Below are 14,659 nucleotides of genomic sequence, written 5' to 3'. Positions count from 1 at the left end.
CATAACCCTCTTCTACCAGGAGTACAATCGCTAACACGCAGATTAGCAACGACATATTTCCTTCCTAATTTAACAGTTCCATCTAAGTAAGTACTTTGGGGCTTAAAATAGGAAGTACAGAATGCAGTTACAGGCAGCTGCTTTCCCTGAAAGGGTGTGGTCTGCTTCTTTGAAACTGGCATTTCAATGTATAGCAGATATATGAAAAGTACAGTACTTACTTTAAAGACTTAATTATCAGAAAAATCTTGTAGTCATTTATAGATTCCTTTGTAGAGAAGCGGCTGGTTGCTGCATCAGAAGATTCTCATACTGCTGGGGAAGCTGAATGGTGAGGGTCATCCACCAGGTTTGATCATCTGCCTCACAGACAGCTCTGGATGCAGGTAAGGGAACTGCTTCTTTCTGGGGAAAGCAAAATAGCAGTCTTCTCTCACGGAAAGTCTTGACAGCCCTTAAGGGAAAGCTTTGCAATGATCATGCAAAGGCTCATACAGCTGTTTCTGGTGTCAAGAAGCGGCATTCAGGAATCTGAAAGTCAACAGAGATTTAAAAGGAGATCTCTCCATGTTCCTCTCCAGTAGAAAAGAGCTAGAATTCCCTGAGTACAGGTGTCTCAGCTCTGTAAGTTTATCATACTTTGGAAAGAGCAATGAGGGATGGCCAGAAGAGCTAGTATTCTAGTAGCAAAGAATTTGGGCCATGGTCTTTGAACTTCTCAAGGTACTCTAGATCCTGACAGCCCCCAAAAGAAGAGAAATAATTTATTTGAAATTGTTGCTAAAATTTGCAATTTGTCTGGGGAGTAGCTGGAGCAGTTGCATGTTGAAGAGAAACCTGAAAGCAAATGAGTACAGCAATTCAATCACAAACTAAGGAAGTATGCGGTGGGAATAAGTCTTTATGGAAAGCAAGAAAAAGAATTAACATGGGGGTTCATTAAAAAGAACGTAAACATAAAGAACTTAAGGATGAAAGAACTTGCAGGTTGACACTATTCACAGAATAGGCATTTTTCTTCTTATTAGTTTTAGCTGAAAGAATTCCTGTGCTTCCTTAGATATACACATTTTTACTTCTTCATTCTTTGCCCATGTTGCAGGTTCACACAATAAGAAAACTGGATTTTTGTCTGTCAGTAAAGGCTTTGTAGACATTCTGTCTGAATTTTTACAAAGTAAATACACGGAAGGAGGTCTTTCTGAATGTCACTCCGTAACAGTGCAATGCTCTAAGTTCCCTAATTCAGTTTTACTTCTCTTTACATGAAATGAAAACCAGAAGCTCCAGAATAAGACAAAAGGAAGCGCTGACAATGAAACAAATGAAAACATTTATTTTTAATAAAAACATATTTTCAAAGGACAGTATGAAGATGAAAGGGTTTTGCATCTTTTTGCTAAATCTGACATCTGTCTTCAGCGACCAAGCCATTAATGGTGAGTTTCAGATTTATAATTTCATCTATTTGATTCCTGCCTTTTTCTTCTCTTTTTTGTACCTGACTCACTCTTCCCCATTTCCTACTTTCTTTTGCTCCCATCTTCTCCACTGGAGGACAAAAAGCATTCAGATCAAAAGCAGACAGTTTGTGGCAGGTGCAGGTGCAGACAAATAGGTGAGAGTGTGGAAATTGGTTGCAAAGAAGTCCCACAGGACAACTCAAAAGGATGAAATAATCACCGCATCCCTACTGACACAGTGATATTCGCTATGCCCAGAAAACTGTCTCTGCTTGGAAGTGATACGTTGGCCAGAAACACGTCTTGCAGGCTCAAAGATCTCACTTCACTGATGTTGTATGTTGGCTTGACTCTTATATTGTGGAGATGTGTGGAACGAACACAACTTCAAATATATTTTCCCAAGGGTCATTATTTGGTGCCATCAGAAGAGTGTTGTTATTGGTGTCTTTCCCATTCTGATGGCAGAATCGTTGTCCTTCCTGCTAGCTCTCACTATTTCATTTGTAAGCAGTGTATCTTTATTTTGGCTGGTATGCCATTTCAGAAAGCGTTCCGATGAAGAGCTTGAGATGCCACAATGACTACAACTCACTCGTGACGTGCACATGGAAGGAACATTTCGAGGCTCGTGCCCTCCTTGGTTTGACTCTGTACCAATGGAACGTTATTAAAAAGTAAGTATCTGAAAAGGACTGTGCAGGAAAAACATCCAAAGAGCATTTGGTCACAACTTGCAGTCTCTGGGCTGGCAGTCAGGTTTTCAGAAAGTAACAGCTGTTACAGGGTTACAGTCAAAGTCGCACTTGCTTCTGATGCCTCTCCTAAAAAGGGGAGGACTTTGAATCATGTGCCAGTGAACTTAATTTTATCATATTTTCAATTATTTTCTCATAAGTTTGTAGCAGAGTCCAGGATAGGAAATATGAAGGGGCATGCAGATGGCTGTCCACGAGGTAGAGAAGATAGATTGAGAAGAAGAGTGGGCTCCAGGGTGAATCATAAACCTACCAGGGGGGGACTTTTCCCCAGTTATTTTGTCTGTTCGGGATCATTACTGAGAGTATGGTTTTGATCACTTCTGAAGACCCTGAATAGGCTACGCTTGTGAAAGTGTGAGTATGGGTAAGTTCATCTGTGCTACCAATCTTCCTCCCAGAGATACCGGTCTGTTTATGAGAGTATCTCTGTGCTGCATCTGTTTCCTTATGAAAAGGGAACAGCATCAGCAGACTTGATCAGTTGTGAGGATAAGAAAGGCCAAATAGGGAGGAACAGTCAAGGAAGAGAGGAAGATAAAGACGGAAAGCTGAGAAGAAAATGTATTAACATCTTGGGATACAGAAAGGAAAGGGAGGAGAGGGAACACTCGATTTTATCGCAGGTAAGAGAGAATCGATACACCTAAAAGCAGGTGAAATGTGCTGAAGGTCTTTGAAAATGGACCTTGAGGCCAATTATTCTGGAAAAAAAAAAAAAAAAGGGAAGGAAAGAAAAGATGAAAGAAAATTACTCTGATGTTGGGAGTCTGCTCTGGAACATTGTTTTAGGATGGAGTGTTTTCAGTGGCTGATACAGGAATCGTGACCGGTCAGTCCCATCCTTCCTTCAGAAATATCCCTGGTTTCCTTACTAGTACCCAACTTTGACAGTTATCAGCACTGCTGAATAATGCCTGCTGACATACGGTTGGCTCGGACACCTCATCCTGTCCTGAAGGACAGTAGCTGAGCTCAGGTAGCCACGGCTTTATCAGCATGGGAACAACGGGCAGTAAGTCAGAGGCCCATGCAGAAGTCCAGAGGGTACGAAAAGGAGAACTGCATCTCTTCAGCAGCTCAGACCTCTGCAAGCACACAAAGCTCGTCCACTTCTGACTACCATAATATATTGTTTTTAATCTTGATGATGCCTTTTGGCCTGGAGAAAGGCCATCTAAAGTGATGCCGAGCATTCTGGAGGAAGTTAATGAATACATAAGGTCTCTTGACAGAACAGAATTGCTAAGGTTATAGAAGTACATTTTGGCTGAATTAAAAAACGCTTAAGTGTCTCTCTGCGACTGCCAAGGGAATTCCTTCAAGAAGCTAAGGATCATCAGAAACTTCCTTCCCTTTCACTCAAAGTAAACAATGCATTTCTCTGATGTTATTTTTCATCAAACTACTTCTCACATAGAATCGTGAGATTATCAAGGCTTAGACTGAAAACTAACAAAACTAGACTGACATGAAAACCGAATATTATGTTGCATACTTTGAAATGAAAACGCATTTGGTAAAAGATTCATGCTGACAAAAATGTTAGTAATAGTAATAGATGCAATATGGGAATATAAGTGATAATGAGGATATAACTTTCCACATCAATTAGATAATCATTATGGGATGGAATTATTTTCTGACATTTAGTTTTGCCTGAACTACATAGGACCAGATCAGGCCTTTGTAGATTACTTTTTCTATTCACACAGTGACAGTGAGGAGATGCGTTGCCAAAAGAAGCCGGAAGAGGACTTACGTGAGGCTTCAGATCCCTACAGCCATTGGATTTGTTGGAAAACACTACAATATTTTGGAATCGGGGTGGATGACTATTACAGCTTCAAACCCAAGCAGAATCTTGAAGCAGAGCTAAAAGTTCATCTTTTCCAAAATGGTAAGGAATAAATTCCAAGGCAAATTTTCAAATGCTTTTGGGGGATCTTTGAGAACATTTTTGATGTTCAGTTAGGAGATGAATTGCAATGATATTGCAAAAACTGACAAACAGTTCAACCTTGAGATAGGAAAGGGCGAGCGTGGGAACAGGTGGAGATTGGAGGGGCACTCAACAAGCATCTTCCTACTGTAGGATCTGATAAGATATTGTGGAAATGAGGAAGCTTAACCAACTGTTTTGTTTGCCTCTCCATTTCCCTGTCCTCAATATCGCATCTCATGTTGTACCTTCACCTTCCAGTTCAGCCCCTTCCACCTCAGAACCTCTCAGTCAGAGAAAGTTCAGGAGCCTTCTTGCTCACCTGGACAGCACCTGATGGAAGCCAAGGGCTGGGCAATGCACTGGAGTATGAAGTTGCTTACAAGCGGGACTGGGAGTCCTGGGAGGTAAGAGCAGGAAGAGCTGAGCTGACCTGGCCCGGGCTGCAGCAGCCTTTTGCCTGGTTGAGGGCTTATGGTAAATGCCATCCAAATGGGCAGCCTTTCGGTTCTCAGGCACTATGAAGGGTTGCAATAAATGCTGATTTAGGCCAGGTGAAAGAGGCTTTGTTTCTGTCTGCAAGTGACTTTCCTGGTGAAATACCACTTGTCCTGACTTGAATGCAAAAATCAATTCTTCACTGCAAAAAAGCAGTGCAATTGGGTTTTGAGTTGGAATTTATTTAACCCTGCACCCCTCCATCATTAATTTAAAGCACGTTTGAGGAGCAGCCTGTGGGCTCACGTGGGAGAAAGGCAAGACACCTTTGAAAATGTTTCATGTGTACAAGACAGCTTGGAGATGCATCTGTACTCCTTCTCTGTCTTCATTCCACCCCTCACCACTGACTCCTGTTCTCCCTCCTTTCCCCTGATGACGGAAGGCTGCTTCACGCCTGCTCTCCACCACCACTCATTGCCATCTCAGCCACCTCATCCCAGGGAGCAGATACATTGCCCGTGTGCGAGCCAGACCGGAGCAGGACAGAGGTTTCTCTGGGCAATACAGTGAGTGGAGCACAGATGTGTCCTGGGAGACCGCCGAAGGTAAAGGGGGATGGATGGAGCAGGGCTGTGCAAGGGTGGGAGGTCTGGCTGAGAAGCCAGGGCAAGGCAGTGATCCTTGTAGCTCCCTTCCAAAGGCAAAAGTTGCTGGTGAAGCCCCTTCTAGTCATGGCTTTCTCTCAGGGATCCTCAACACTAGTTTCACTGGGATACTCCAAGCAGTAAGAAATGGCTGGGGGCTGTGCCCCCTGCAGGAGGTCTGGAGCCCTCCACGGGGTCGTGATTGTGACGTGGGATGTGGCTCATGAAGAAGTCCACTTATTGTCTTCCACTGTGGTGTTGGTCTTGCTTCCACTTGGAAGGATAGCTATGTCCTAGAAGGGCATGGAGAAGTTTGAAATGTGAGCAAGAGCAAGTGCCTATCTTGCCCCTTTCAGTGTGCTTTGTGTTTCCACCCCATTGTATGGTACCTGCCCATGCAAGACAAAGGCTTTCACTGGACTTCTCCTGCCTCTTAGCGTGCTCTGATCTTCTCTGTAGGTGGCATTCATCCCAGGAACCTTCGTTGCCTCTTCAACGGTGCGTATCTGAAGTGCAGCTGGGAAGTGAAGAAAGTGATTGCCAGCTCTGTCATCTTTGGCTTGTTCTTCAAGGCCACTCCAGCATCAGCGTACGTGATCTGCCAGTGGCAGCACACTTACCTCTGCCCGTCCTGTTGGGCTGCTGCTCTGTGCCATTCCTGCTGATCTCAGCACCACCTTCTTTTCTCCTCTCAGGGAAGAGGAGTGCTCCCCAGTGTATGAGAAGGCTTTGCCCCATGTCCCATATGTGGTGCAGAGCTGTGGAATCCCTGTTAGCAATATCAGCAGCCAGAGCCAGTACCAAGTATCTGTGCGGACCAAGATGGAGGAGAAACTGATAGAAGCCTACAAGAACAGTGAGTTGCTGTGTGAAGTCTTGCCTCTCCTGGGACATTTCTGGGAGGGTCCCTGTGTGGGCAAGACGTGATGAGGGCAGTCAGTGGGAGTGAGGAAAGTTGTTTGGGAGGAGGAAGAGATCTGACTTGGTAAGGGAAGCACATGGAATGATGTTGTGGGTCAGACCCAGTGGAGCTCACCTGGGGGTTTGTGAAGTAAGCCCTGGAGCACAGCATGAGGTAGGGCTGATTTGCAGTGTGAGGTGCACCAGGTGGATTGTCTCTGCCTGTACGCATCTGGAGGTACTGGAGATGTTTTCACAGACTGGAGCTAGGGAGAGTTCCGCAAAGGTAGAGGAGATCACTTTGTAACTGCAAATCTTAGGAAATGTGGTGGATGATTGCAGAAGATGGTGAATGGGTGTGCTGGGTGTGTTTGTTGATATGTACTCTGGGATATTCTCTGTGTTCTAGTCAAGGTGCTGCCACCGGCAAATGTGTCAGTGGAACTGACGAAAAACCAAGAGTATGAACTGAGGTGGAAAAAACACACTTTACGGTATGGTTTCATAAAACAGCAGTACCAAGTCCAGTTCTGGAAGCACAACCAATATGAAAAGGTGAGTGATAGGAAGTGCAGGAGTCCAGGGTTTCTCTATGCTTTGTGTCTGGGGACGTCAGTTCCTCTCACCTCTTCCATTTGTACTTCTTTCCTCTCCCTAGACCGTGAAGACAATAAACATTACCAATGATGAACCTCCCTTCATCTTCACTGATCAGATGTTGTCAGCGTCTACAAAATACAGGGGAAGAATGCGTGCAATGGTGAATAATCAGGATTATCAGGGATACTGGAGTGAATGGAGTGAGGAGTTCATCTGGGAAACTGAGAATGGTATTTCTCACCCGCAGTTTTTGTCAGGTTTTGTGTACAGTTTGTGGATGAAATGCCTGTAGAGAAACACATGCATTCTTGTGATGAATGAATGTTGCAGGTAGATCCTGCCATGTAACTGTGGTGGGGCTGCTTAAAGTGGTCACTGTTCTGTGTGCTCCCTTTCAGTGCAGCAGGAATGCCAACATAGGCAATGAGCAGATGGAGCTTGTAAGCATCTTTCCTGATTCCCTTCCCCAGTCTGATACAGCTAGCTGTAAAGGTTTCTACGTGGACAATCAAGAGAAGATCCTAGCCAAAGACCACTGCTGTTTCCTGATATCAATAATTTATTCTGCTTTAAGGAACTGAAGCGCTTGAGAATGCAGGAAGACAGGATAAAAATCAGCCTTTTCATTTTACAGAGAGGCCATGGCATTGAATTATAGGCAATTGGAGTGTACTGGTGATGCAGACAATATCATGTTTATGCAGTTTCTGGAGTTAGAAGCAGAATGCCTGGGATTACTATGCTCACGTGCCCAATGATATGTGACATTCTAGAATTTGTCCCTGGGAAGCTTGAAGTGGCAAGATGTTCACCTCCATGTTCATCTACATCCATTAGCAGAGGCAGCTCAGGAGAATCTCTGAGATTGCCATCTCTCCAGGACTGTACAAAGTCAGGCAGCCTAAGACCTCTGCGAACGTCTGATGTTCACGGTGAATTCCACTACCTTACCTGGCTTTTATTAGGATAAATCATTTTCCCAGTGAAGTCAGTGAAGACTAGAAAAAGAATCAGTGAGGGAAAAGATGACTTCCTTTGGTCATCAATAAGGTATTCAGGACACATTTGTTCTCTTCTACTTCCCAGATATGCTTTCATGAAGAATGACCTGAATGCAAAACCTATTACGGGAAGTGGGGCCTCAGATGTTGACTCCCCATTCCTTTTTTCTCTCTTTCAGTTCTTTCACCAGTGGTTCTCCCATTGATGCTCCCAGTTCTCATCATCACTTTGCTCGTTGTTGCTTATTGCAGCTTTAAGTATTTACTCAGGTAAGTTTGTGCTGTGAGGAGGCGATTTAGCTGTGTGTTGGCCGCGTTGGCCGAGGAAGTGGAATAAAGGGTGAGGCACTGCTTGTCTGCTATGAGAGTGATTACGTGAAGAGAAGCCTTGGTGTGCAGTGTCAGCCGTGTGCATGGCTGGACAACGGTGCAAGTTTGTTGCTGGCTTCCCCGGCCACAGTGAGGCCAAGCAGAGCAGCATGGTGCATGAGGTGTAGTCTCTTCTTCTTGCCACACTGAGACACGAACCTTGAAAACTCTGTGTTGCTGCAGGCAGAAGAAGCTGTGGGAGGAAAAGATTCCAAACCCCAGCAAGAGTCTGCTGATCCAGAGCTACTTGAAGGTAAGAGGCATCTGTATCTTTGAAGGTTCATTATTTCTTTCATCTTCGTGAACCCCAATAATTCCAAGAGCTCCTCTTTGTCACCTAATCTGCAAGGAATGTACACTTTAATTAGTCTGTTTCTTGTTGCTCAGTCCGTATGCAACAGAAGTGAGATTGTGCATGTATACCTGCAGACTTATTTGTGTTGCGCTTGTCAGCATGACAGTGACGGAAAATCAAGCTAGGAAAATTTCAGTATTTTATCTCCTGTGCCAGAAGATAAAATGTTTCTGTTTCTACTAAAGCCTTATGATAAGTTTTCTACATGATCTTTCATTAAAATCTGATTTTTCCTTCCCCCCACATTCAAAGAAACAGCTTAGAGCCTTGTTTTTAATCCTTTACCTGTTTCTCTATCTGTAAGAACTATAATTTCATCGTTTTGAATTTGCATGAAGCCATAGCTCTGTTTATTGTAATGAGATCCTGCAGCATTTATAAGATCTTTCAGAGAACAGCTCCAACCATCTGAACTATATAGTGTTATGTAAGGTCAGTAGAAAGGCAATTTGGCTTTGAATCAAGATTCTTCTGGAGAAGTGAAAGCACCTACCAGTCATCTTACTGAAGTTGGATCGAACTTTACTGGAGTGCATTGCCAGATGCTTTCACCTCTGATACCTATTTTCCTTCTCCATGATTCTGCTTCTGATATGACACTTATCTTTCCTCACGTCTACTTTCTAATTTTTTTTCGTAGAAAGTTCCTCTAGGAAACAGGCATGCAAGCAGTCAGCTGGACTTCAACAAATGCAGCCTTGTGGAGAATGTGGATCAGCCTAGCTTCCTTCAAGTTGTGGACAGGTGAATGAAGAGAACATTGCAGTCACACAGTGAATGACATGCTTATAGAGCTCCCTAATTCATGGGAAGCCATACTCAAAAGTTCTGTCACCTAAAAGCCCATGGCAGTAACTTCTGAGCTTGGGATACAATTCTGTGCTATTTGGTGTAACTTGCTCTCCTATACAGATCATTCTATCCATATGCATAGCTACTCCAGTTTTCTACTAAGCTTGTGTTTCTGCCTTGTGTTTACCACAAATACATTTCTCATGAGCAATTTTTAACTGTCCCTCCTTCAGGCAGACGAAGATTTTGGCAGAGTCCCCTGAAGCGCAGACTGAAAGGACAGAGGTTTCTTCTCCTGCATTGGACCTACAGAACCCATACCATGCTTTAAATATGCCAGAGCATGCCCCAGTTGTCTGCCCAAGTCAGATTCCTGGCTATTCATATTCTGTTTCAAGGACAAACTGTGCTGATGCAAATATAACTTCTGAGACAGCAATCACTTGCTTTGCTTTCAATGGCCCATACTTGTACAGCCCAGTGATGGCTTCTCAGCCTGAGGTGCATCAGACCCTGGACGTGAGCTTGAATCCAATGGGAAAAGAGGAGAAAGCAGTGTCCCTGCAGTATGTGACCCTTCCAGACAAAGCCAGTCCCCAGGCTGCACGGAGGCAAGAGCAGCCAGGAGCAGGTCCTTTGCAGCCCTTCCTGCTCCCAGAGCAGAAGGAAGCGATGCAGTACCTCAACAAGAAGGAAGTTTCACCACTTCCCACCAGCTGTGGGAAAAGCACAGATGTGAGAACAGAAGAGCAGAAATCTCCAGAGGCTCCTAGCTGTCCGGCATTCCTTCAGCAGTGGCCCTTGGAGTACATCACCACAGACAGCCTGTTACTGCCATCAGCCAGCAGCACCACACACCTGCCACTTGCCACTGCTGGGGGGAAACGCTGTGATGCACAGGAGACCCAGCCCTCCAGTGACTGCTCTTGCCATGAGGTTTCTCCTGGGAAATTTGTTGTCATGCTCCCGCCTTCAGGCCAAACATCAGCCTCTCCTGAAATGCACCTGGATGCATTTGGAGACTACCTTGATGTCCGTTCAGGTCACCATGGACCTTCAGAATTCTCAAAGATTTCTTTGCCCTTTCAGCAGAAGGGAAGCATTCTTCCTAAAGAGCAGCCATTGTCCGAGGGTAATCTGGTGGTGTTAAATCCTGACAGCACTGAGCCGGTTTTCCTTTGCCAAGTTGGTGACTATTGCTTCCACAGCCTGAAATCTGGTGAGAAGATGTGTATGAGCCAGGAATACTCCCAAATCAAGAAACCTTCTGAAGGCAGGACAGTACCTGGGAAACCTGTACCAGATGACGAATCCATCACTTGCAAGGAAGGAGATGTATCAAAAATGCAGGCCATTCAGCTTTTCAAAAGCCTGAAATCAGATGATTACTTCTCCTGGCAGCAATCTTTGAGGATCACAGAAATCTGCTAAAGTAGCAAATATCAATGAAAAGCAAGGCTAAGAGTAGCTGAAAGAGGTGGCAGCTATCTGATATAATAAATGAACTCAGCAAATAAACATGTTGAAAGCCATGCCAATCAATAGCTTGATCTCATCCTCAATTTCCTTTGCAATTTTGTCACGAAAGACCATCCAAATATCATCACTGTGAGATAGCTCTTGTTTTCTTAGATTCTTGTATAATTTACAAAGTACACTTTAGCCTTCTTATGGTCCTGCACTGGTTGCAATCATTTTACCATAGCTCCAGACTGCCTGGAGCAAAACCTGTTGGAAGAAATGCTGACTTGAATTTGTGAAATGATATCAGGTTGAAAGTCGTTTGGAGACCTTTGTTATATAAGATTGTTTCAAGTAATTTTATTATCTTTTGTGTGTGTGTGAAATAGATCAAAGACTCATCAAGGACCTTTAATTATTTCTACCTTTTCTCTACTAGCATAGGTTAGGTATCATCTCAGATGAAAAATCACCAGACAGTTATAGAAGCATAAATTGAAAATGAGAAAAAATGGCCAAAGTCCAGGAAAACTTTCTTAATTTAAGATGCATTGTATCACGATGTGTTCTAAGGATAAGAAGAAAACATTACTGAGATACATGAAATAGGCTCTAGAGAACTATAGGGAAGATATATTACTAGAGGCAAACCCAAGGACTTATTCAGTACAGCGAGAGAAAGGGAAAGGGGCAATAACAGAGAATGACGAGAGAAAAGCTGTGAAGGTGCAGAAGTCTGTGTTTGGTGGGGCTTTTCTATTTCTCATTGTGTGATTTTCTTTTAAGTTCATTGGCTGTTTAAGCACGACATAATTCATCTTAACCATGTGATGTGTTCTTTTCTTTTTTTGTTCTTCATAAGCTGTATTGAAAAAGGAATCACTTTTTTACTTATTCTGCTTCTGTAAATAAAGTATTGCAAGATAGGTGCACAGAACTGCCACTCTGTGATCAGTGAAAGGCTTTAGTTTTAGATCTGAAGAGGGGCTTGCCATTCCAAATATATACATATAATTTTATCTAATAAAATATATTATTTCTTCTTACAAATCTCTTCTTTCATATGTTAAGAATGTTGTACTTAAAACAACATTACTATTAGTTCTTTTCAATAGACATTAAAAGATTCTGTAAGCTCAGAATTGTCACCTGTAAGTTGACCTTGCCATATTATTTGACAGACCTAATGAGAAGGAGTTCTGTGTTTGTGCCTGCTGATTCCTCCTGCTGGTTTAATGGGACAATGCTGATTCAGAAATTGAAGAGAAATGCACTATTTTTCCGCAGTTTAATTGCTTACTAATTTAAATCTGAAAGGAGGCCAAATTCAATTTGACATTCTTAATGAGAATAGGCATACAGTTGCAGCCACTAATAGAGAATATTGAGGAACACCTTAAATGATTTTCAGTTTTTTTAGTCCCTTTGGCCTTTTATGCGTAAGAAAGCTAATTTCTTCTAGGCTGTATGGTTGTGCTCTATCAGGCTGGTACAAAAAGGAGATGTTCAAATTCATATGCAAATCAGGTATCTGGATTCAGATCTCCGATATGCATCATCTTGGAATCAAAGCATCCATAGACTTTGTTTTTGTCTTACATTCCTTCCTGAAGTAAGCATCTCAATTAATAGCGTAGACCACTTTTACAACTCTGACTCAAACTTCAAAGATTCTGCCTGTGCTTTGACAGAAATTTTCTCTTTCTTACTCTCAGATAATAACTTTATTATTGCTTTGCAAGAATAAATCTCAACCAGAAATGTATTATTACCTGACTTTGCATGAGATTAAGTTGCAAAGTACATTGTGACCTCAATAGTTCCAATGCCAATCCATGTGGAACGAATCAGTTGTTGTATTTCTGCAAGTCTGGGGGTTGTCTTTTACATAAAGAAGGAAATTGAGGGTGAATAGTTTAATAAAAAAGGAAACAGCAATGGAAAGCCCAGCGAGGTCTCAAAGAACAGCAGCTGGATAATTTCTGAGGAAACTGTATCTCTACAGTGTAATGCAAAACAAGCCCAACCCACCCTGACAATTGCTGTAGTTCACACAATGTCAAACACATTTGTACACGGTCTTTTTCCCATACATGTCCAATGATTAATCTCTGATTCCTTTTACTCCCTTTGATGCTGTTTCAGCATCTAAAGACATTGTTTTCTTCCCCTCTATGTGGAGGAAAGTTGGTGATATAGGAACACAGATGAACAGAATGGGGCTAAACAGTCATTACATCCTGCCTGATATTCTGCCTCTGACCATAGCTTACAGTGGATACTTAAAGCGAGAGTGTAGTAAGCACAGAAAAGTGCACAGCAAATAATTACATCCTTACCCCCGATATCTTTTCCTGGAACCTGACCCAAAGCCTTCCTTGTTGTTAGCATAGGCCACACTGCTCTCTGCTCTTCTGGGCACACCGAGGTGCAGCACTGCGTCGCAACAAACACGGTGACCACGATCTGCAACAGCAGGGCTGAGGTAGCGGTGCAGACCCATGTGCCACGACCTTTTTGGGCCTATGTGTGCACCCAGATGGACCTCCCCAGGATTGACAGAGCTGTCCACAACTTTGGCTGTGGGGAATCTGGACGTCCCTCAAGAGCCTGAGGGAGGTGTCCTGGGTACAGGTGCCCCCAGCCCTGTCCTAAGTTCCTGCAAGGGAAAAATAAGTCTGCTTCTCACTGGAAAAAGGTCACCACAACATGCAGAGTGAAGGGGGATAGACCTCATTTCTGCTATCCGCTCGTTCTCATTCAAGTTGAGTGTCAGGAGGCTGTGACAAGGATACTGTAGAACATTAAGAGAGGCTTTGCATCCCTTGGAAAAACATGGAAGGGTTTGGGAGTGCAAATAGTATTCTCTTCTATCTTCCCAATTGGTGCTGAGAACTGGAAAGAGGAGAACAGATCAGGTAAATGATTGGCTGTGCGGATGGTGCCAGGATCAAAGCTTCGGGCTCTATGATCTTAGACCTTTATGATCTTAGGCCTTTGAGAGACTGGGTATGTGGGCATCAGATGCAATGCAACTGAGCAAGTGGGGCAGAAGTATTCTGAGAAGCAAGCTGGCTGGATTGATTTGCAGAACTTTAAACTAGATTTGATGGAGGAAAGAGATGGAGTTCTATGTGATAGGGAAGGGCCAGGAAATGCAGGCAATTTAGGAAACAGCAGGGAAAAACCTCTGAATTGTCTCAAAGGATCTTGTGAGGACTCCTCAGATAAGATAACATTGCTAGTAGCCTGAATGAAGTGCCTCTACATCAATGCATGCAGCCTGGGTAATAAGCAGGAAGAGTTGTAAGCCATGATGCAATTAGAAGCGTATGACCTAATTGTGATCACAGTCATGTGGGATGATATACATGACTGGAGTATGATGATTGAGGGCTCGAAGGTTTTCAGAAGAGATAGGCAGGGAAAGAGGAGTGGGGGAGTTGCTCTGTATGTTAAGAGTTGGACAGAGTGTGAGGAGCTGCATCTGAGAAACAGCCACGCTCAGGTTGAGAGCTCGTGAGTGAAAACCAGGGACAGGACCAAGAAAGGACATTTGGTGGTCAGGGTCTACTACAGGCTGACTGATTAAGGAGGAACCTATGGATGACCCATTCTTGCTTCAGCTATAGGAAGCATTGCAGTCGCAGGAGATACTGACAGGGAATTTAGCTACCTACATGTCTATGGAAAAACAGCACAGCAGACTGCAAGCAATCCTGAAGATTCTTGGTGCGTGTTGAGGATAACTTCCTGCTCCAGGTATTAGACAAACTGCCTAGAGAATAAGCTCTTCTGGAGCTGGTCCTCACCAATTCAGAGTAGCTCATTAAACAGGATAAGATGGGAGGCACTCTGGTTTGTAGTGACTATGACTTGGTAGAATTTGTGATCTTGAGGAGGATGGGCCTGGCAAAAAGCAAAGTCAGGACC

At 43.5% G+C, this 14,659-nt stretch overlaps 1 protein-coding gene across 1 annotated transcript; it reads left to right on the top strand.

The window, feature by feature from the left end:
* Positions 1–1,270: 1,270 nt before the first annotated feature.
* On the top strand, positions 1,271–11,776 carry LOC104916799 (cytokine receptor common subunit beta-like). The gene is made up of 13 exons (XM_085227013.1): positions 1,271–1,439; positions 2,011–2,140; positions 3,937–4,121; positions 4,425–4,570; positions 5,047–5,209; positions 5,708–5,837; positions 5,944–6,104; positions 6,558–6,703; positions 6,807–6,978; positions 7,929–8,019; positions 8,302–8,371; positions 9,114–9,217; positions 9,499–11,776. Exons 1-13 carry the CDS (start codon positions 1,271–1,273, stop codon positions 10,694–10,696), a joined length of 2,865 nt encoding a protein of 954 aa, XP_085083139.1. The 3' UTR covers positions 10,697–11,776.
* Positions 11,777–14,659: the final 2,883 nt, after the last annotated feature.

The sequence above is a fragment of the Meleagris gallopavo genome, chromosome 1 (assembly GCF_905368555.1).
Source record: "Meleagris gallopavo chromosome 1, MGAL_WU_HG_1.1, whole genome shotgun sequence".
NCBI lineage: Eukaryota > Metazoa > Chordata > Aves > Galliformes > Phasianidae > Meleagris > Meleagris gallopavo.
The sequence above is the reverse complement of the archived record's forward strand: the minus strand, read 5'-3'. Positions and strand labels throughout refer to the sequence as shown.

Bases quoted from the DNA above. Each gene is read 5' to 3' on its own strand.
- LOC104916799 (XM_085227013.1), top strand. From the start codon at position 1,271: ATGAAAACCAGAAGCTCCAGAATAAGACAAAAGGAAGCGCTGACAATG. The intron at 1,440-2,010 runs GTGAGTTTCAGA...ATGCCATTTCAG, and splicing joins CAGCGACCAAGCCATTAATG to AAAGCGTTCCGATGAAGAGC. The intron at 2,141-3,936 runs GTAAGTATCTGA...CTATTCACACAG, and splicing joins CAATGGAACGTTATTAAAAA to TGACAGTGAGGAGATGCGTT.